Source organism: Anopheles stephensi, chromosome X (assembly GCF_013141755.1).
Source record: "Anopheles stephensi strain Indian chromosome X, UCI_ANSTEP_V1.0, whole genome shotgun sequence".
Classification (NCBI taxonomy): Eukaryota; Metazoa; Arthropoda; class Insecta; order Diptera; family Culicidae; genus Anopheles; species Anopheles stephensi.
Window position 1 is genome coordinate 50,620 of NC_050201.1, and position 21,473 is coordinate 72,092.

Genomic DNA, 21,473 nt, shown 5'->3' on the forward strand with positions numbered 1-21,473 from the left:
TATGTTAATTTTAATTGAAAGCGCTGTTGATTTGCTGTAAAGTGCTGAAAAAAAAACAATAACCTTAAAGGTATATAGTCTATACAACCTTTTCATGATTTATTTTTTTAAAGATAATAATTGGTGCAAATAAACATAATGGAAAAGTACTGTTAAAATAACTGTTATAATAGAAAGTTGCAGCAGGCACTATTCGTCGACGCACCAAAATCGCCGAAATATTTAAAAAAAATGTGGCAAAATTTGTCCTGTTCATCGGCTACACAACAAGTTGAGTCTTTTCTAGACAGGCTGAATTACACACGCATAGAATCCTTCTTGCGGCATATGCGTGGAACATTTGTCGTGCTTATTAAAAATTTCCAATTAAAACATAAAAGTAAGTCAATTTAAAGACTACTGAAATACCTTCAGTGAAGTAAATATAAGTAAAACTTACATCCATTATTAAAAGGGTGTAACGCCTAGACCAATCAAGAAAACATGTCTATCTCCTGTTATGTTGATGCAGTGCTGTTATGATTTTTCCTTTAATTGTAAAAAAACTGGTCCATTTCTTGTTAATGTATGTTTGGCTATTATTTTAAATTTATTGTAGGAAATTTTTATTTTGTTCTATGATTGCACGGATTAATATCTGACTCATCGTAACGGTGGTAGATACTTTGCGAAAATTGTTGCTAATACCGTGTTCAATTTCTACTTATTACATTTTGAATAGTTGAAAATATGTAGGTGCCTTAAATTCAATTTTCCATGAAACACTGCAAGTGATATTAAGGTAAACGATTTTTATAAAAGCAGATATATGCAAAATTTCAATGTCGTTCCTGTCCTCGAAAGTATGTCTAGTCTAGACTCTGTATGCATTGATTTCCAACAGAAAACAAGAATAAAGTTCTTGGTGAATAGTAAAGATAATTCCTTTAACATTTAAAATATTTCAAATTGATTCCACAAGCGCATTGTTATAGATATTAGACTTTGGAGTTATTGGTCTAAAACTATATATAATGCCTTAGTCGTTCTCTATTTCCATACTACACATGTTTGTTTCAATTTCTGTTTTTCTTCTATCTATTTTCTCTATTATTGTTCGTTCAAATCAACAGGGATCGATGTGGTGAATGTTGGAGTCTCCAGTTCTTCGTGCTTTTTCATTTTCAACATCTAGAACAAATAAATAAAGAGTTATTATTATTTAGCCAACATTATGACATAATGCTCGCACAGAAGTAACATAAGATTTATTAAGTATTGAGTAAACCATGCTTTAATGTTGTAAAGAATGTATACAAGTAGTGTGTGTCAAGTAGCATTTGGTGAACCTTAATAATTAAATAATCCTGGTGCAGTTGTTTTGTTTTTGTGAAAACCCATTTTTGATTCATAATTCATTATATTTAATATCACATTTTGCATCGGCCATGTATCTGCCATAATATACGTGCAACGAATATAAATAAACCGATGCTACATAAAAGAAACGAGACTCAAAACGAAGCCCAAACATATCTAGGAAAATAAAATAACTAAAATATATATGAACCTAAATAATTTAGTGATACACAAACTAATCTAATAAAATCTCATCCATCTATGAAATAGAACAAATAATAGTGGAAATGACTTACTCACTTACAGAGGTCCGGGAAATTAGCTATCGTGCAAAAAACAATAAACTAAATTTTGCTATGGCAGCACACGTGATGATTGGAACATAAAAGAAACAAATTGTACAAAACAACCTGCCACAGGCTTATAAAATAAATGACACGTTATAAATCTTACAAAACGTACCTTAATGTCACCTTTTGCCTACATTAGAGGCCGATGGAAATACAAACGACGGACATTAATCACACCAAAAATAAGTTATGTATCCATGTACGATTATCGAATGATAAAGTTATCATATGAATGGATGAGAAGCGGGTGCAGTGTCCAAAACGTATAAAAAAATGAACGAAGTAACAAAAATAAGGCATAGAAAATAGAATTATTGATTTTTCAACATATTCTCAACGTCAACGTCACTAATGAATCCTTTACGATTCATAAATACGATTTGATTTTGGCCGTGAAGTCTACGAATGATATTTCTTGGGACTGTTTTTTTTACATTCAACAGTTGTTGCAGCGCTTTAGATATGTGTGAATTATGACAATTAAAATAGTTAGTATACATAAATGTCAATACGGCGTCAAGACGTCATAATTAAAACATAAATAAAAATAGTATAAAGAATTAAAAAACTTGCAACTTGTAGCACATGCACATGGAATAGTCTCATACCTGCTGCAGTTTGTAGTGATTGATGATATCTTGATCGGCGGGACAAGACTGCGTGAATGCATCTAGCTGATACATATGGTACATGTACCGCCACAAAGCCGTTAAATGTTTCTGGAACCATCACATCAAGAATAATTAGTTTGCAACTAATAGTTAATACATATCTATAACTTTGGTGAAAAAGCCTTCTGTAATGACTAACCGGAATATCGAAGTCGACAAAATATTTCCCGGCCACTCTGATATGCTGCAGTCGCGGCATAAGTTCACAATCGAAACAGCACATCGTATCTCCAGTGAGAAAGCGAGTGCCTCTAACCGCCAAATGATCGTTAATTTTTTTCAAATGAACCAACAGCGAGTTATTTTTGTTCTCATCCTTTTTCACCAGCATCAATTTTAGCTTGGAATATAAATTTTCTATCAATGTGGCCACTTCTTTGTCCTGCGAGAAGAAGAAAGGAATTTATCTTCTCTTTATCATTCGTATGAACAATATATAATTTTCGTACCTGTACAAAAAGATTGTATCCACCAGGCACTGACTTCATAATATGTCGCTCAATCTTCTCATTCTCAAGTATCGCGAGCCCATTGTCTATGAGAATAGGAGGATGAGTGGCCTCAAAGTTGGTACGAAAATCCGGTGGAGGTTTCTGCATGCACACTGTCGTCACCTATAAATAAGGAAGGTTGCGTTCAAATAGATAACTTATCAATCTGGTCAAACTAACCTTGTCGAACATTAAGCAAAATACTCTCTTAACTATTCAGTTAAATGTATCAAAAATATACAATTTTGTACTAAGTATGTTATGCAAAAAGATAGAATAAAATAGATAGCTATTAAAATGGAAAAGTACAGTAGTTTGTTATGCAGTGTGTTGATTTTAATGTTATTTGAAATGAATAATGTTTTTCGATACCCATTATTCCCATTACTTATTTATTATTACTAGTATGTATTTAATACTGTCCACTGTAAATTAAAACTGTTGTAATATCTTAAGACTAACACTAGGAAGGAAAATATCATGTAGGGCGAAATTCATAAGGAAGATGGACAACGGAGGCGTGAAGGCAGCCAGAACAATTATTAAAACTGCGAATGATTCGCGAGCACCTATTGCCGTACGGCAAGTTTTGAAAAAAAAAATCAGGTTGAGGACGCAATCAAATAAAAGGTACATAAAGTCCAATTAAAAACCGGAAAGAGTGTGTACCTTAGGAGCGGTGTGGTTGTCGAAGCAATAGCGGCGTCGGACTTCACACGGCAGGACGGGGATCTAATCCCGTCCAGACCAGACCGCCTTTCCTTACGCAGGACTAGCTTAAACTAAGGGTAAAATCACATCACATGAAGCCAGAAATGGCAGGCTGTGAGAGCTTTCGCTTTCGAGGTTGTGTCGCGAAACGTAAACCATGAAATTTCGAATCCGAATTCAACGATACACACCCACGCTACGAAAAAAAAAAAACAAATGATTGGAAACTCGGGACATGGAACTGCAAATCTCTCACAGCACCTGGAAGCAACCACTTTCTTACTAACGAAGTGAGGGCTCACGGCTTCCGAATCCGAATTTCAAGAGGCGCGCTGAAGAGGAGGAGTTGCAGAACGCCCATATCGCAGTGACTGCATGATCTATATATAACAGAGCGGTGGTGAAAAGCATGAGCTCGGTACGGCGTTCCTACTCATAGGTGAGATGCGAAAGCGAGTGATCGGATGGTAGGCGATCAATGAGCGAATGTGCAGGCTGAGGATCCGTGGTAGTATCTTCAACCTTAGCATTATCAATGTGCATAGTCCGCACCTTGGAAGTCCGATGAAGAGAAGGAAATCTTCTATCAGCAGTTGGAGAAAGACTACATCCGCTACCCAAAATATGATGTGAAGATAGCCCGCGGAGATTTTAAGGCACATGTCAGATGGGAATTATCTCAGTCGGGGGAAACTCGTAAGTTTGACAGGAAGTTTACAGGAAGTGCTAACTTTCCATCTATCTGCCGAATCCTGAATGCTGCCTAAAAGATCCTGCCCCTCATAGCCTTCTGCAAACTTATGCCCCTTGCTACAGATTTCGTCGGAAGCTACCAACCTGGATTTGTTGGAGGGAAATCCACGACCGACCAAATCTTCACTATACGGCAGATACTCTAGAAGTACCGGGAACACCAAATCCCCACGCCCCCACCTGTTTATCGACAGTAAGGCAGTCTACGATACTATTGATCGGACCGAACTATGTAATGTCGGACAGACATCTGCGGCGGTGTGCGAGGCGTACATCCGACTAAAACGCGAGGACGATAGGATTGGATTGAGGATCAATGCGACGAAGCCAAAGTATCTGTTTGCCGGAGGCGTTGACCGTGAAAGAGCACGAGTCAGATGCAAAGTATTGATTGGCGGTGACGATATTGAGGTAGTAGAGGAGTTTTGCTACCTTAGCACGATCTTAACTTTGGACAACAACGTAAGCAACTATATCGGAAGGCGCATTGTTCAGGAAAGTCGTGCCTACTACGGACTAAACAAACTCCTGCAACACACGAAATGCGTCATAAATCGCACACTGATACGGCCGGTAGTCATCAACGAGAACGAGTCCTACTCGCCATTTTCAAGCGGCGGGTGCTACGGACTATCTTGTCGGTGTGTGCGAGCAGGGCGAATGGATAAGGATAATGAACCACGAGCTATCTGAGCTGTTTGGTGATGCAGACCTCCTGATGGTTGCCAAAGCCGTAAGGATACGCTGGTTTGGGCACGTGAGAAGGATGCCGAACTCATGCCCTTCCTGCAAGATCCTGAATTGTAGAATGGAATAGTTTAGAATTGTCCCGGCACTAATTTTTAATTTTCGAATTCAAGGCGAAAATACGATTACAAATTATTTTTATTCCAATTATAATTTCAGTATGACGCCAATACGGCGCCAAGCCGTCTAACTAGAAATATAAATAAATAAATGACGATTTGCGCCGTAGTGTCATACGATTGTAAGTATTATTATAAATATAAGTGTTATTTTTGCAGCATTGCTAGCATTAGTCATACCGCTCTTATTTTCAACCATCTTATAAATTTACATAAAAAGGGTGAAACTCTTTGCACGTGGCGCAGCTGAAGGGTAACTTTAAAAACATGTTATATCAGTAAACAATAAATAATGCACTACACCTCTACTGTTAACCACACAAAAAGAACCATATACTTATGCGTAAAGCATCCACGTAAGACATTGGGAAGGAAAACGAAAACAACCATGCCTTCAGACACGCGGATTCGCTACCTTAAGCATGAAAATGAAATGTGTAGTGTTCGATATGCGTGCAAGCATTTTTGTTTTCCGTTTCGTTATGGACTATTTTTTGCTGGCTGTTGCTTTTGTATATTGAGACAGTGCACAGTGTATTCAACCATGTTAGATCGTTCAAATGATCTCTAGCCGTTTCCACATTCCGGTTACCATGCTAGTGTAGCCGCTGATCGAGGTGGTTTATTTATTTGTTTTTGAACGGATTTGTTGATTCAGGCAAAAATACAGACAGAAGACTGAACTATTGTTTACATTTCGGAACATCTTTACTTGTCTTCGCTACCCACCCCTCAATCGTTCATTATGGACACGAAATGGTATTGGTCAGTTATACAAAAAAAGTCGAACACTTTTGAATTTCTGCCTGTTTGAAACTACCAGGGTATTGCACAAGGAACGATTACATCATGGGTGATTTATATAGTGTGGTGGCGTCAATGCCAGTACGTACATCACAAATGAACGAAAGATAAATTTCAAAAATGGTGACCGAGGCGTTAGCGGCGCCGTTCTTTACACGACAAGCTCGGGGTTCAAATTCCATCCGGACCGCCTCGCCGTACGAAGGGTTACAGGTAACCCTACAGCTACAGTTACAGGTACTACCTTGCTAAAGGTAAAATCAAATCACAGAAAGCCAGAAATGACAGCGCGAGACCTTTCGAGGTTGTAGTGCCACCGAAGAAGAAGAAGAAGTACTATATCCATTAAACTGAATTATTCCGCAAACAAAAAAGTAGACTATTATTGATCCTTATGAAGGAGATGATGAAATTGTACATTTGCAAAAATGGTGACTAGATTTAGGATTTTCGCGAATTTCGATCGGAATCGCATGCAATTAGATACAAAACATTGAATTCTATACTTTATAATTTACCTTTAGACTGATCGTCTTTAGTTCCGCCAACAAATAAAGATCCATGAAATATTCTTGGCAAAATAGACAGGCTCCCTTCCTTCTTCCATCAATCGTTGATGCCTGAAAAATAAAATTTGTAAAAAGAATAAAGAAAACAAGGTTATTATTCTGGCAATTATGTTTCAAAACAAATAGCAGAACAAAGCAGATGTTAATAAAAAAACTCACATCATAAAAAAATTAAAAGCTGCTACTTGTTTTTTTATCAAAACTTAAAACATTTGCTACATACATGTATGATTTTTTCATTTTCATGTCTTTTTTATATGTTATAAACAGTTTTCAACTAGTATGATCTTTAGTGGAACAGATCTTCTACTATACTCAACATATGTGTATACAAGTTCCACGTATGTATTCTTTAAAATAGCTTTATACTAAACACAGTCGACAGTTATCATGCTATCATGGTGAGGAATAGGAGGATAGATCTGTCGGAAATTCAAATTGTATCCTCACCGTCCTATTACGTCACGTACTACTATTCACCATCACCCCCTTTACTTATTGATTGTGACATAGAAACAACATAAGGGGCTCGCAACAACGATAACAGCTTCGCCTAGCATGCGAGAAATAGAAGTTTACACATGTCAATTACCAGATTAAATGAACACCTGCCATTTAATGGCCAGTTCGCATCGTTAAAAAAAGTTACACCACAGAAATATGGAGAGAAATACATAGAAACAATGCAAGTTTGGTAAAATAAGGCATACCCATCAACGGTCGTCATTTGGTTTGACGTGTCTTGCCTCTTCAATCAATGGTCCAGCGGCTCCTGGAGTGGGGTTTGAAATGCACGCGTGAGTGGGAGCAACAGATGGATGCTGGTCACGTACATTCTCAAAAAAAACCCTCGACAGAACGCTGTTGACTATTTCGAAGCAAAGCGCATGAAAGAAAGAAAGAAATATAATACCAATGCAAAAACGTTCGACAAGACAGATGACATCATCCGCCAGTACGGTCGCTTCTATTATTTTTCTTTTTCTTTGTTTTTATTCCCTTGACTACAAACACCGCACCCTCTGTACCGCTTTTGTTTACAAAGACATCCACATCCGACACTCGAAAACTGGCTGATTAGTGATCTTGTAATGATCATTCATTGCTGTATATGATGCGCAATAATAGAGGAACAACACTCCCAGAAAATCAGCCTTCGGAGAGCATGAGTGCGTACGAATGATTTCTGATCGCATTAATATTGTGGTTAAATTGCAATTTTGAGGAGAATTAATTCCAACCAAGAAATAAATTTAAATGATCGAATAACATATGGGCGGCACAATGACAGAATGGTACAGGTTACCACGATAAGATCCTCCAGATCATTACATACGAAGAACTGATTATAAAGTAAATTACGTAAAAGAAGCCAGAAACAAACGAAGAAATTGAAACATTAAAACATTTAGTTATAATACAACAGAACTAACCAATAAACGCAAAGAAACTATAAGACATACATGTTTGTAAATGCTTCAATTTGTTTTTACTGACTAGAGTTTTCTTGCAGCATTATACTATACTACATAGCGATAAATGTTGCCTGCACAGTGCTTTCTAACATTCATATACTTCATTCTTACACATATCTTAACTCTTAAAAAGTGAAAAAAATCCAAGAGGCACCATACGAAACTAAACAAACACTGTGGAAACTTGTCCACGTTTATAGGGGCATTATCTCCCTTTTTTCTCTTTTCCCTTTGAAATTTCGTAGTCGTTAACGTCATGGAAGTAAGCAATACGGCCAGGCCAGGGCGTTCTTCATGAACACAAAAAAAAAAGTCATGGAAGTATGTTTAAAGAGCGCTGTTCACGAATTTATTTAGAATACATGTAGAGAGTTAAAGATAAGATAAAAGCAAAACATTATGGATGCTAGGCAACACGTTACCGCCATTGTACGGTTCTGAGAGGGAAGAAGTTGGCAATAATTTGAAAAAAAGGGCATATGTTAAAACGAAATACATGAGCTAAATCTATAAATTTTTCATAAATTAAACTAAACATATTATACATTTATAATAACATCTATAATATACATCTAATGTATGTAATAGAAGAATTCATTAAGTATTGCATATTACGTTACTATTAATTTAATTTAATGCAATGTTAAGATACGGCACTAAAAGTTCAATTTTTTTATGTTTTTCTTTCCAGGAAGTGCAACTTATACATTGAACTGTATTTGTATATATTCTATTATATCTATAAGGAAAAATGTGTGTGATAAATGCATTATATAGATGATAACACTCGCAAAGTGCGAAGAGCAAATCTTGTAGGAACGAATCGGTGAAGAAGCTAGAGCTTTGGAAGAAGCATTCTAAAAGGGTTTTCTATCACTAGGGGATGTTTCCCGTGCCAAAAATAGTCTTATTGAGGGTTATGCTGGTCTAGTGAGGGAGAATTTTGAGACAGGGACTTTTCGTATGACATTCAAACTATTTTTTTTTGCTTTTTTCAAACAAACTTTTTTTGCTTGCGTTAAATTTAATGTTTCCTGTTTAATTTCTACAGAATTTAATCCACGCAATATACTCTGAGGACTGTTAAGTTCTCGGAAGAACTGCGTGTCTAGAGCAAAGGATGTACTGCAATAAACATCTTAAGTCATGTTTTTTCAGTAAAAAATATCGTCGAGTCACGATGGTTCAACATTGAAAAGCCCTATCTCTGACTTGTATTTACACCCTTAGAGCGTAAGCATTTGCAAATAGTTCATGTAGTCTATCGATTGATAACGATAAAGCCAACCTTGCACACACCTGAAGGGCTAATTGATGAACGTCCAACAAAAGTTTGAAGCAATTTGTTCGTTTTTGTTTTAGATAAAAGCTGTTAACTGTCATCTAAAGATCCGGTGTGTAGCGATAAATGGGTTGAAAAACTTTTGATATGCCGAAATAGCGTACGGAATGATATCATTTTTGGGACTCATAATATAACATTGGAGTATGGTATCTTTAAACGCAGGTTCCATGGGGCAACGATTGATTTACCGGATCTTTTACAAACAACGCAAACTCTTTATAAACATAAGGCATTAGACTTAAAGACTCATAATATAAAATAAAAAATTTGAAGCATACATATGTATTATAAGGATGTGTACATGTTTCTGGAATGGATGTATAAAACCAAACATGTAAAAGCTAGGCAAGGCTAAAACTTGGCAAACTCTTTGCCTGAAAGCATATAAAAAAAGATAGAATGGAGAGTTACAGGCTCATGTTTTGTGGTATAAAATCAAAAAATCATCGTATCGGCACAACAGATACAATTGGAAAGGGAATGCAAGGTACTACGGATCAGGTTTATATGCGTTACGCAACTATCATGCGGTCGGCAAATTGTTGTGAAGTCTCTTTACACCTCTCTTTCGCACAAAGATTCGCGAAAAAAAAAACACGGATCGATTTGGCGCAACCTTAACATTTTTTATCTTGTAAATAAGAATGATTCGTCAGATCAGTTTATAAATGTTGGTTTATATGAATGGTAATGTGTTCGTAGTTACAACATTAATAGAAACATTAAAATATGTAGAAAAGACTGTTTACCTTAATTATGAGCTCTATTTCAGGCACCGAACCATTCCGGCTGGCTCCACTATCTTGACCTTCGTCGGACATCGCAGTTCTCTTATTTTGCCGCAGTTGCTGCTTCTTGCGCCACTTCAGTATTGATACAATATCTATCGAGTTATCTGGACGTAAAATCTTTCTCGGCTGCTGCTAAATACCGATTGGTGTCTTGTTTGGGCTGAACGAAGAATGTTTGATTAAATTAGATGATGATTGATAGAAGATTACTTCAAATACGCCGTCCACCAAGCTAAGCAAGCAGTCATAGGCACAATATTGTTTTTTCCACACACTTTCTCCTCAAAATACTGTTCTTCGCTTTCACCGAACTGGTGAGGATCGATTTGTAGGGCGAAGTGCACATTTGAGGGAAAAATGCGAAAAAGCTGAAGGAACAAACATAGGAATGTTGATCTTTTGCTAGAATTAGTATGACTTTCTATTTTGTTCTTCAAATTTTTATGATATCATACTAAAGCGTTCCCGATCGTTGTCATGGATTTCTTCCAAGTATTCTATCGACTTTGGAATGACAAAGGAATTGATAAAACTAGTAAAACCGCAGGATATTCCGCTATAACGCTACTGTGGTTGTAATTCTGAAAAAAAAAACAACTAAAACCGTGCAGAGAAATATAATAATCACTGATTCTTTTTTGTAGCAGGACTTGCAGCGTTACTGTATTGCACGAGCAGAAAAAAACATATGTACACTACACACTACACTAACACCCTAAGGCGCTATGCTGCTGCTACATTCCCGCGAATTCTGTTGCAAAACATCAATCCTCGAGGGCCTCTCGTTCCGCTCGCTATGGATTAGGTTGGAGGTTTTCCAGTTCAACGAGCTCAAAATGCACTTTAGCCAACAGCGCACACTTTCCGCTTGCGTGATCAATTTCTTCACTTCACTTCGAAAGTCACCGACTCACTCACAAATACACTCGCGTCGTGTACTGGAACAGGGCTACCGTAGGCCAACGCGGAAAGATGGCTTTGAGATGTGACGGAGTGATTGTCTTTCCACTGCGTTTTGTGGTAATGCATTCTCTTTCCTCCATCGCCCGAACATTGCATCCTGTTATAACTCGTCGCGACTTGACCAAAGTCTGGAATTTAATTATGGCGGCTCGATTATCCGATACCAGATAAATCCGAAAAAAAATACGATGCCGTCTCGATACGCAGGTACAAAATGCAGTACACAAACACAGATTCAAGTTTATAAAAAAACAAGGGTGATTGACTGACAAGGATTGCGGAATATTGTGTGCTTTTGTCCAAGTTTTACCACACTAACGAAAAACAAACACACAAATAACTCACTAAAGGAAGCCGAACCAGCAGCAAGTATCTCAACCTTTTGTGCTTCAAGTGTCGTACGAAATTAATGGCAAGCAGCAGGCGCAAACCAAGTACAGCTATCGCGCAAGATCCGATGGCGGATTGACTTTTTGACAGCCGACTTGTCGATAGCCTTAACGTCATTTTTCTTAATTTGAGTTTTATATCAAATCAGTCATTGTACACAAATTTGATATATTGCAATGGAATACTTTCGCAATATACCAAATTGAGTTCTGGTTAATTTTATTTTTAATATTTTTTTATAGTACTGATACATAAGCCCTCTGATATTGATTTGTTTTTTTTTATCAACAACCTCACATTAAATACTTCTTTGCGCTGCCAACAGCGAGCAAAAGTATTATTATTAATTTATTATTATCAAAAGTATTTTTTACAAGGAAAGAGCAAGTAAAAAAATCTACCATAGGCCACAAACGGGTTTCTGTTTGATAATAGGTATTAATAAACCACGATAAAATACGGTATTTCAGCATGCATTTGTTTCAATTCCTTACGTCAAGGCTCTAAACGTACGTGATGATACATGCATGTGTGTGTACATGTGTAGAATGGCTTGGCTGAATTGTCAAATACAAAATCAAAATAAACTGAAATAATTTTCGCAAAGTTTTTAGAATATACTGGATCACAAGCAAATCGGCAGCATCCACTGTAACGTATCCACAGCTGTATAAGTATAGTGGAGAGAATTTATAAAAGCTGATGCCGTGAGTGATCGATGCTTTATTTCCAAAGTGTGTTGCACAGAAAGTATAAATTGACATTATAAAGATTCGACGGATAGAGTTGATGGAGTTATCTCTATCAAAATAGCAAGTTATAATCATTCCGCATCCATATTCGGTTTAAGACTTACTTTTTTCTATTGGTGCTAACTGTGTAAGCATTCTGGATTACGCTTTTTGACATTCAATAACTTCAGTTCTTCTGTCGGGGGGTTTGGATTTGGGTAAGATAAATTACCAAATGCATTCTAGCAACACGAAAGCTGAGTTACATCCGTGGTTATAGAATATTAATGTGGTTTCTTACATTTAGTTTCGGAACAGTAGTTTTCCACTGTAAGAACTTCAGCAAAAAAGGTTACTACATATTTCGAGAATTTACGCGGATGGTTTGAAGCGGCGACCGGCGACGAAGTTTACGATTGCTGACGCTGTTTCGAGATACGTTTTTATTTGGATTTTAAAGGTAAGGAATATTCTTAAAACATAGTTTGTTTCAGATGTAAACCAAAAGGGTTCTACAGTTAGTGCTTTGTAGAGTTTTGTAGCTGCATGTCTTTTTGCCAGACAGCAAAAAATGCTTGGTTAAGTTGTGACATGTCAGCAGGTTATCATAAACTTTACTTCCTTACACTCTAACAGGAGAACTATGAAAATTACAAATACAAATCTGATTTTATTTAAAATAGTGATTCTTGTGTTATCAGTCTCTAATAACACAATACCGTTGGTGATAGACCACTGGTTTATGAGTTTGCACTAATTGTATTAACGGTAATTTGCTATTGATTGTAAACTTGTCCAAAATAAGCCACATGGTTTATTTCTAGTTCCTATTTACCAGAAGAAATAGAAAGTCGCATAACTTTCAAAATAAAAGATAAACTTCTTTTAAGTTGTGAACAAAGCATTCTTATTCTCGGAATCAAATTAAATGGCTACATAAAATAGGTCACATACCTCTTTAACCGGAGTTTTTCAAGTTATGTTTGGGTATTTTTTAGTATTTTTGTTTTGCTCATTCCATCAATAATTAATATCTTAAATTTAGAATGCGTTACCCTTCTTGTTCATCCATATAATATTCGAATTATTATTTATTCATTCATGCTACAGATTTGTTTATAAATCTAATTACATCAGCATTCTTTGTCCCTCACTCTTAAAGTAATTTAAAAATTTAATCTTTTTTGTGGGTTTTCTGCAGTACACAATCTATGAACTAAATTCTCAATAGACCATTAATGATGCTATCTTAATTTATTACAATTTTCCCTCAGTAGCTAGACCTCCATCGGCTATGCATCACTTATATTGCGTTGTGTATAGTAAAATTGACATTAACTATTCGAACATTTTCAACAGATTTGATACATGATATATATCTCTTTTTTATTCCACAAAACAAATAAACTTTTGCGATAATATTATAGAATCTCTTGAGAGTTGTATGAGCAACGTTTTTCAGGAAAATGGAATGCTTAACGAACATCACAGGCCTACTTTTTGGCACACTGTCGGTCCCCTTTGGTCCGTTGAGCATTAGTTAGTTATTGAAAAGAAATTTTGTTTCTGCACTATAAAATGTAAATCAGGCAAAACGTATTTCTTTAATCAGTGGTAATATAATATCACTATTGAAAGTAAAGTGAATTTAAGAATCATAATTCGCACCTTAAACGTTGCTCTCGTTTTGGGTCGCTTGTTGAATGTGTTTGCATGCGGAAAGGGAGACGTAGGAACTAACAGATGAACAACGAGACTCGACGTTTTCTGCACCTGTAGGATTAAACCCATCCACAACAATGAGATTCTGCTCCGTGGGATGAACAGTGTTTTTTCTTCGTCCAAAACCTCCATTAGGCGATGAATGTTCGGCCAGGTTTACTAGTAACGGAAAGGTTTCGTTTCGTATCTCTATCGAAGTTGCGAGTGGCTCGTGTACATCGGTCAGCCTAATCGGTGTTAATGATTTACCAGATTTGCCTGTTTGCAATACACCTGGCTTTGCACATTTATCTAAATTTTCCCAGTTCGTGTCGTTATTACCGCTTTTACTATAAAATACGGGAAAGTGTGATTCCAGCAACCCGGCCTTCATAGGAGCGGTTGGCAAAGCAGAATCTGCTGGGATCGGGTATATAATATTATTGTCCTCGTTTCCTGCTTCTGGCGATGATGCAGTACACTCAATTTGTGACCAGCTACTTGAGTCGGTTTTACTGTCCGTTCGGTCAACTATGCTTATTGAAGCACTGCCAGAGTTAACTTCGCTAGCCTTGCTTAACTTAAATATGTTAAATGATGTGTACTTATAATTGTAACATTCTCGGTGGTTAAATTTTTGGCAACATTTGCCATTCGATTTACCTTGACACGGACATGCCGGGCAGCTAGAACTACATTGCACTACGCCTTCGCAGGTTTTTGTTGACGTTTCTCTTACTTTGCTATTTTCATTCAGATCATTTAGACCCGATGTACATTTGCTATCATCGGCAACATGTGGCAGATTATCCTTTTCATTAATTGTAGCTAGAAGTCCGTTCTCTTCTGTTGTATTTACAGTCTGTTCAATGTCGTAACTATCAAGGGTGCTATTTGATTCATACGATGGTTGATTTAGAACGAATATTTTTCCCATCCGTTTATACTGGTAAATGGTGCGTGCATCTTCCGCACAGGTTGACAAATTGCCGCTCACCTTCGGTGTACGGCGTAGAACTTTCGGCGTATGAAGCTGTGACTCCACAGTTAGCAAGTCGTTACGCTCGCTTACTCGTATCTGACGTGTCTCTTTGCCATTTTCCAACCCTTTATCTAGTCCGGTCACCATGCATGTAGTCATGCTCGCCCGCGAGCTAATGCTAGAAAGCTCGGACAAACTTTCCGGGCTAGCTAGTGGTGCCATACCGAACCAATCATCATGTATAAGATCTATTTTTTGTATTTCGTAAGAGTTTCTGCGCGTGATGCCAAGCGAAAGGTTATCTGCCCGGTTCGTCGTAGTGCCGATGGACGTTGAAGGTTGAAACATGAGGTACATATCGTTTCGCGTAGGATTAGCTGAGGCAATAAAATTCAACGTTTTAACGGTGGACCCGCTTGTTACCGTAGGAACACGAGATACGGTTGCCATTGTCGGAGCAGCCGCGCTTTGTACTTCTGCTAAAATCACAGTTGTCACTTCGCTTGGTCCTGAGATGCTCTTGGGAATTCCACTATCGTCGACCAGGCTGGACTGTGCACTACGCTGTCCGAGCAAACTGTCGGCGATTGAAGATGCTTTAGAAATATCGGCGTACTGTTGAACAAGTGCTGCAGGGTGAGCAGAATCACCACGCCGTAGCTGTAGCAATTGCATGTTAGTAAAAGAAGTTTCTAGACAGATCTTATGTTGTGCAGGCGAAGCAAGATTTGGTTGAAGTGTTTGGCTTACGGTTGACTCTTCTCCTATGGTTTTCGATATGTCCGCTACGTTCGTAGATATAACAGGAAGATTAGTGAACTGCCGAGTCGGTTTTTGTGGTCCAATAGATCCTACAACCTGCAGGCAAAAATAAGGCACAATGGTTAACAAGATCTACTAATATCTAGTATTAACTCTCAAGCTATAGTTCAAGCTTACAGTATATGCTCACTTTCACTTTTTCATGCATATATACAGTTTTATATCACATGCAATTAAATGCTTTAATATTTCCAGATGCATCCAGAGGAAGCGGCAATGGATTCTGATGAAGCACCGGAATATGGGTTTCGAAATGTGAACTCAATCAGAAATGTTAATGGAATCCGTAATCTAAATGTTGTGTTTTTAAACAGAGACCGTAAACATCCAATTATTCAGTTACGAACCGACAAAAAAAACAGTAAAGGCTGGCTGTTTATAAAACTGTTGTTGATTACAGTTTGCCTTGCTGGTTTTGTTGGTTATGAAAGCAACTATAATTTGAGGCAAGATCTGAAAAACCACTATTATAAAACGTATGAAAAATTGTCTCAACTTTCTAACGATCTCTGTTCAAAACGCCAGGCTAATTTTACTCCGATACTGGAAGCAATTGACCGTGATATTGTTGGCCAACAGCATCTACATGATGAACTTAAAAATTGGTTTCAAGCCATTGGAAACAGCTCTTTTAGCTGCGCTTTGTTCGTTGGTGGAACAGGCGTGGGAAAAAGTTATACTGCCAACATTATTGTGAAACATTACCCGTACCCAACAAATGTTCTAATCATTTCGATCGGCGAAAAGAAACGATACAATGCATTTAAAACAGCTCTCTTTAAGATCCTGCGAGATCCGATTATTCTGGGTAAATGTGCACACTACATAATTGTGTTGGATTATTTAAAAACAAATGACATGCCGCTCTTGAAAAAAATAAGCGATCGATTACGAGCAGTGAGTAACGCTTATCACTTGGTGTTGCAAGCACTTTTTGTGTTTCAAGGCACTGAGCAAAATATACATCCAGAAGAAGATATGATTAAAGAAATAATACCTGAGGCACGACTCATAAAATTTACCAGTCTTCACACAAAGCATTTAGAATACTGTGTTCTTCGTGAGGCGTCTACAATCGGCATTGATTTGAGCGAAAGAGATTTCATTGTACCGATGGTAACTAATCAAATCAACGTTTCACGACACGGTTGCAAGTCGGTTCGTGCAAAAATTAGTTTATATTCCGTTTAATTAAGTACGTCAAAATAAAGCACATACAAATTTATGTTATATTAATGCAAAACAAAACGTTAATTTATATGGGTAAGAACTGATCGGTTTAAAGTTACATTATTATTTACTAACCTTTTCGAGTGCTGCCAACACTGTGTCTGGCATGTGGTCTTGAATCATCACAGGCGAAATAAGTACCTCATCGAAATCCTTATTGTCGGCCCAAATAGCTTGATACACAGGTTCCCGTTTTTTCAGCATTTGCCTAACGCAATTAGAAGTAAAATAAGGATTGCACGATCGTTATCTTATACTGCATTCCATAATAAGCCTTAAAAAATATAATGCATGAAAAATGTTTATACTCACTCTTCTTGGATTGGGTGGTGTCTAACGATGTGTATGATGCGACCAGGTGGATAGAGTGGATGGTGAAGAGTAAGTGCTATTGAATTGTCGTTCGGGTGTACTGTGCTTTGGCGCGCGCTGTTGCGGTCCTGTTTATATCGCTGAACATTTGAGTCCTTCGTTGACATCATCATAACGGATGTCGGTTCCGGTCCACAGCAGCAACAGATGACAGAACAAGCAATAGTTTTCCATTTCGGATCGATACTACGCTGAATTGCATTGATCAAATCAGCTCGTAATGCTTCCATTTGATAAAGTCCGATTCGTGGCACAACATCTTTGCCCACAACAACGGAAGTAATGAACGATTTACTATACTCTACAGCAGGCATACTAACAAAAAAAGGATTATTAGTAATTACCATTAATTTTGTTTTAATAGCAAAAAAAATGCTAAAACAAGTTTACCTTAATAATCCACCCGGTGGCGAGTAACTGTAGCAATGCAGCACATCGTACTCTTGTTTCATTAGGATTGCCAATATAGCCGCTGTACCGGCACCGAGAGAGTGACCTACTAGTATCAATCCAAAACCTTGGGTTCCACGTGCAGGATTGTGTTTGAGGGCACGTTGGATAAGATTTTCTTCCTCCAATTTTTGCTTGATGTAGATTGCTGCTTGCACCATACCTTTATGGCCCAGCCAATCTTCTCTTGGTGGATTGAGTGGCAACGGTTCGCCCTCGGCATTAAGATCGGTCAATACGTCCTTCATACTGAGTGTACCACGGATGCTGATAACAATTTTGTTGTAGTTATAATCGATTGCGACGAAGAACGGTGTTTCCGCAATATCGACGTGATATGTAGCATAAATCACTTCAACCTACAAACATCATAATTCGAAACAGAAAAAAATGCGCTCAGGATTATTCAAAACCATCAAGCGGGAACATGCATCTTTATTACCTCACCCAGTTCCAGCATTTTTTTAAGAGCAGCGTAATTGCAGAAGCAACAATTATCATCTACCACATCTACCGCATTTCGCCTGCAAAAGCAGTATCGCAATTCGGAAGCCAATTGACATACACCCGTGCTAGAGTGACTCATAAGATACATGGGCCAACCATATGCACCTTGCGCAAAATACATGTATCGAATAACGGTCTACAGAGAAGAAATCATATTTAGTATAAACGGTTTTTTTTTTAAGAAAATGCAAATTTACCTGAAAGTGATCATAATCTCTGGGATCATTTAGTGCCAGGAATTGAGTACTTGCTGTAATTGGAACCCCTGACAAAAATTTATGTGTTCCATTCTTTTGCTAAAACATATCAAAGAACAAATTAAGAGTGAAATGTTAGTAGAATACCCTCAATACCAACCAATCTAATGGGTGTGGATAATAATCACCTGTCGAACTATAACTTCTCTCTCTAGTTTCTGGAACTTCCGTAGTAACACTAATCCTGCTACTACGTCTGATGGTACAACGTCCAGGTCGCGAAAAAAGTCACTTAGAAGGCGCGCAATATCTGTAAACGAGTTACGACTTCGATCGCTATTTCCCATGCAGCAAAAGAGCAATCGACACCGATGATCCCAACTATCTTGATATGCTCGGATCACTTTTCTCTGCCGCCAATTCCGACTGCGACTACCGCTGCGTTTATAGTTGAATCGTGACTCGGATTCGCGCATTGATCGTTGATATTTCTTCATCTTTACCCACGACCGTCCGGCCGGATCAAACGTGCACCAGACAGTGGTGATCATGCTAAGGATGACGAACAGGTTACATGCAATCGCAGCCAAAACCACTTGTTTCGGTTCCTCTGCAGGACAGGTAACGTAGTTATCTCGTAGCCAAGAGATACCTACTGTTAGCAGACCAAAATCGATTAGCATTAAAATTACCCGCCCATACAGCAAATATTGCATGGATGCTCTAGGCTCGGTATCGAGAATGCTGCCCTGCATCGATACTACACATATGGATAGCTCCAGGCACATACACACTGTATAAAAATACGAACCACGATATACTTCTGTGAACTATCGTCATTATAGAATTATCTTACCTGCCAGCAGTATCATATACCCAATTTGAAAGTACCATAGTTGTAAAACACAATGCTCTGTTCGATCGAAATGAAACGTTAGCGTCATTACCATTAGCACGACTAGCCTAAAAAAGGGTGATGAGAAAACGTAAGAACGTAAGTGGGAACAAAAATTTTCACAATACAATACTCTCTTACCATATAAAATGAATAACAAGCAGGAATAGGCCAGGAACTACGAGATCGTCCGAACCGACAGACCATCGTCGTTGAAATACTACTATGCCAGGCATCTAGAAAAGTTAACTACTTATGAGTCAGATACCGTACAGAAGTAAATTACTAATGAAACAGACCCATAGGTCATAATATAGACATTTAGGCATTTATTTATCCCCTTAACAATTTACCAGTTTACCAATTCTACGAACTTGTCGATAAAATAAAAAAAGTTAAGTTTTAGTTCCTACTTTCTACGATGAAAACAACAAAGGCTTGAGATTGATTTTTAGATAGATTGTTATTCATGATAATCTGATTGCTTGCTATTGTGTGCTTTGTAGCATGCCTTACATAAAATACAGATATAACCATGAGTTTGATCCAAAGCGGAACGTACTCAGTCGAATCAAAAACTCTGTAAATGATTCATTGTAGTAAAATATAAAATATAAACATTCTACATATGTGTATACCGGCAATTGATTACATTACAATAATCTTCATTCTCAATTATAAAATAGTGTTGGTTTTTCGCGAACGTATAGACAGTTGACTATTAAAGAACTTCAGCGATTCGAGAAATACACTGTAAGTTCTCTATTATGATATGCTGTTATGATATGACAGTGAGCAGTTATTGGAAAATATAAATAGAAAAAGGTTATACACAAAAATCTATCTGTATGACAAAATGAAATGATTATAAGGTATTATTTAAATGTTGGTGTTTGTTGCAAACCAAATACTAGGAGTCCTTAAAACGTTGTAGTTTGGGGATATTATAACGAATATGTATTGCGTAGGGACAGGCTTGTTTACTGCTTGGACTATGATTGATTGAGTCAAATAACTCTCACAAAACTCCATAGTCAAATAATAAAAAACGGATGGTGCACTTTGTCCACAACAGTGCTTTGGAGTTAACCGAAACACGATCTCAATCAACTCCGAATTCTACACTGGAACATAATTTGCAATGCGCGTTTGTTCAGATCAGAAAGGAAGCATACTCACCGCTTAAATCCGGACGGTTCAGGTTGATAGATAATGATGATATTGGTGGTCAAAAAATGAACTGGAAGGACAGTTGATCGGATGGGTTGGGTGCAGAATTGTGGACAGGAGTATTACGACCAATTTGCATTGGTGTGCGAAGGCACCATTGCTTCTTCGGCGCTGCCGCAGACGACACGTTGTGATGCCTTCGGTGTTGTTCTTCGAGGGTGTCAGGGGAAAGAAAACCAGCTACTGTCGCTAGGAATATTAAGCTCCCTAAACTAGGAGCCACTAGCCATGTGCAGAGCGTAAAACACTGGTCAAACTAGTCAATGGACCCGAATTTTCACACAAATGCTTACGTTTAAATTGAATTCAGCTTATACGCGATAAGTTATTGCAATCAATCCAGGATATGTTCGCATGCTTTTTATGCAGAATCTGTTACTTTTAACGACCACGTACATATAGCGGCTTCAAACGTTCAAATGGTGTATTTTTTTGTAGAAAGAAGCGGACAAGCGTTTGAAATCCAGTTCGTTTACGGGTAGGAATGTCACTGAGCGGCTCACGGGAAAATCGTCGCCGTCCCGGTCATTGTAACAATACACGCATACAGCAAATATGTTCACCACCACAAACATGTGCGCGCGCCTCATCAGCACAAGTGCGCAACTGCACGTTATTCCAAAACCGAAATGCGTACTAATCATCCACACCAAATTCTTGATGGTAGGTGAAGGACAAACTTTCTCGCTATGCTTTTCGAGTGTGCTGTGTTTGTTAAAATGTTACCGGGCTATAGATCATTACGCTCATGGTTATACAAATGGTGTGCTTATCTTCTCTTTCATACTAACGTGTCTGAATTTCTTCACCGTTTATCAGATCAATCAGGAGTGTAAACA

The 21,473-nt window shown here is 37.7% G+C and overlaps 3 protein-coding genes across 22 annotated transcripts; 1 reads left to right on the forward strand and 2 right to left on the reverse strand.

Annotated features, from left to right (window-relative positions):
• Nucleotides 1-73: 73 nt before the first annotated feature.
• Nucleotides 74-11,649, reverse strand: LOC118513625 (chloride intracellular channel exc-4). 18 transcript variants are annotated; one of them, XM_036061081.1, is made up of 9 exons: nucleotides 11,473-11,610; nucleotides 10,123-10,324; nucleotides 7,264-7,421; nucleotides 6,503-6,604; nucleotides 2,809-2,973; nucleotides 2,499-2,741; nucleotides 2,297-2,407; nucleotides 1,801-1,818; nucleotides 76-1,170 (listed from the first exon to the last, which is right to left on the reverse strand). In XM_036061081.1, the coding sequence occupies exons 4-9, from the start codon at nucleotides 6,545-6,547 to the stop codon at nucleotides 1,090-1,092; spliced, it is 663 nt and encodes a 220-aa protein (XP_035916974.1). In that variant the 5' UTR covers nucleotides 6,548-6,604; nucleotides 7,264-7,421; nucleotides 10,123-10,324; nucleotides 11,473-11,610; the 3' UTR covers nucleotides 76-1,089. The 18 variants fall into 18 exon arrangements, with proteins under 18 accessions (XP_035917053.1, XP_035916307.1, XP_035916562.1 ...); XM_036061160.1 differs by lacking the exon at nucleotides 1,801-1,818 and having other exon boundaries at nucleotides 74-1,170; XM_036059893.1 differs by lacking the exon at nucleotides 7,264-7,421.
• Nucleotides 11,650-12,073: 424 nt separating this feature from the next.
• Nucleotides 12,074-17,007, forward strand: LOC118513494. Its single transcript, XM_036059369.1, has 3 exons — nucleotides 12,074-12,466; nucleotides 12,556-12,708; nucleotides 15,949-17,007. Exon 3 carries the CDS (start codon nucleotides 15,949-15,951, stop codon nucleotides 16,942-16,944), a length of 996 nt encoding a protein of 331 aa, XP_035915262.1. The 5' UTR covers nucleotides 12,074-12,466; nucleotides 12,556-12,708; the 3' UTR covers nucleotides 16,945-17,007.
• Nucleotides 12,669-21,468, reverse strand: LOC118511019 (diacylglycerol lipase-alpha). 3 transcript variants are annotated; one of them, XM_036053787.1, is made up of 12 exons: nucleotides 20,928-21,468; nucleotides 20,584-20,856; nucleotides 19,546-19,640; nucleotides 19,366-19,472; nucleotides 18,698-19,302; nucleotides 18,510-18,608; nucleotides 18,248-18,448; nucleotides 17,746-18,164; nucleotides 17,296-17,670; nucleotides 17,059-17,191; nucleotides 15,682-15,789; nucleotides 12,669-15,591 (listed from the first exon to the last, which is right to left on the reverse strand). In XM_036053787.1, exons 3-12 carry the CDS (start codon nucleotides 19,638-19,640, stop codon nucleotides 13,918-13,920), a joined length of 3,816 nt encoding a protein of 1,271 aa, XP_035909680.1. In that variant the 5' UTR covers nucleotides 20,584-20,856; nucleotides 20,928-21,468; the 3' UTR covers nucleotides 12,669-13,917. The 3 variants fall into 3 exon arrangements, with proteins under 3 accessions (XP_035909680.1, XP_035909581.1, XP_035909497.1); XM_036053688.1 differs by having other exon boundaries at nucleotides 12,669-15,789; XM_036053604.1 differs by having other exon boundaries at nucleotides 13,309-15,789; nucleotides 19,546-19,653.
• Between the last annotated feature and the right edge of the window lie 5 nt (nucleotides 21,469-21,473).

What these genes read in the sequence shown, in the direction of transcription:
- LOC118513625 (XM_036059726.1), bottom strand. Translation starts at nt 11,634, where the DNA reads ATGACGTTAAGGCTATCGACAAGTCGGCTGTCAAAAAGTCAATCCGCC. An exon ending in TAAAGACGATCAGTCTAAAG is followed by an intron (nt 2,974 to 6,502) that starts GTAAATTATAAA and finishes CCTTATTTATAG; the next exon opens with GTGACGACAGTGTGCATGCA. An exon ending in TTGTCGACTTCGATATTCCG is followed by an intron (nt 2,408 to 2,498) that starts GTTAGTCATTAC and finishes TGATGGTTCCAG; the next exon opens with AAACATTTAACGGCTTTGTG.
- LOC118513494 (XM_036059369.1), top strand. Translation starts at nt 15,949, where the DNA reads ATGCATCCAGAGGAAGCGGCAATGGATTCTGATGAAGCACCGGAATAT.
- LOC118511019 (XM_036053688.1), bottom strand. Translation starts at nt 19,640, where the DNA reads ATGCCTGGCATAGTAGTATTTCAACGACGATGGTCTGTCGGTTCGGAC. An exon ending in GAGATTATGATCACTTTCAG is followed by an intron (nt 18,449 to 18,509) that starts GTAAATTTGCAT and finishes TCTTCTCTGTAG; the next exon opens with ACCGTTATTCGATACATGTA. An exon ending in TGTTGGCAGCACTCGAAAAG is followed by an intron (nt 15,790 to 17,058) that starts GTTAGTAAATAA and finishes TTTTGCCTGCAG; the next exon opens with GTTGTAGGATCTATTGGACC.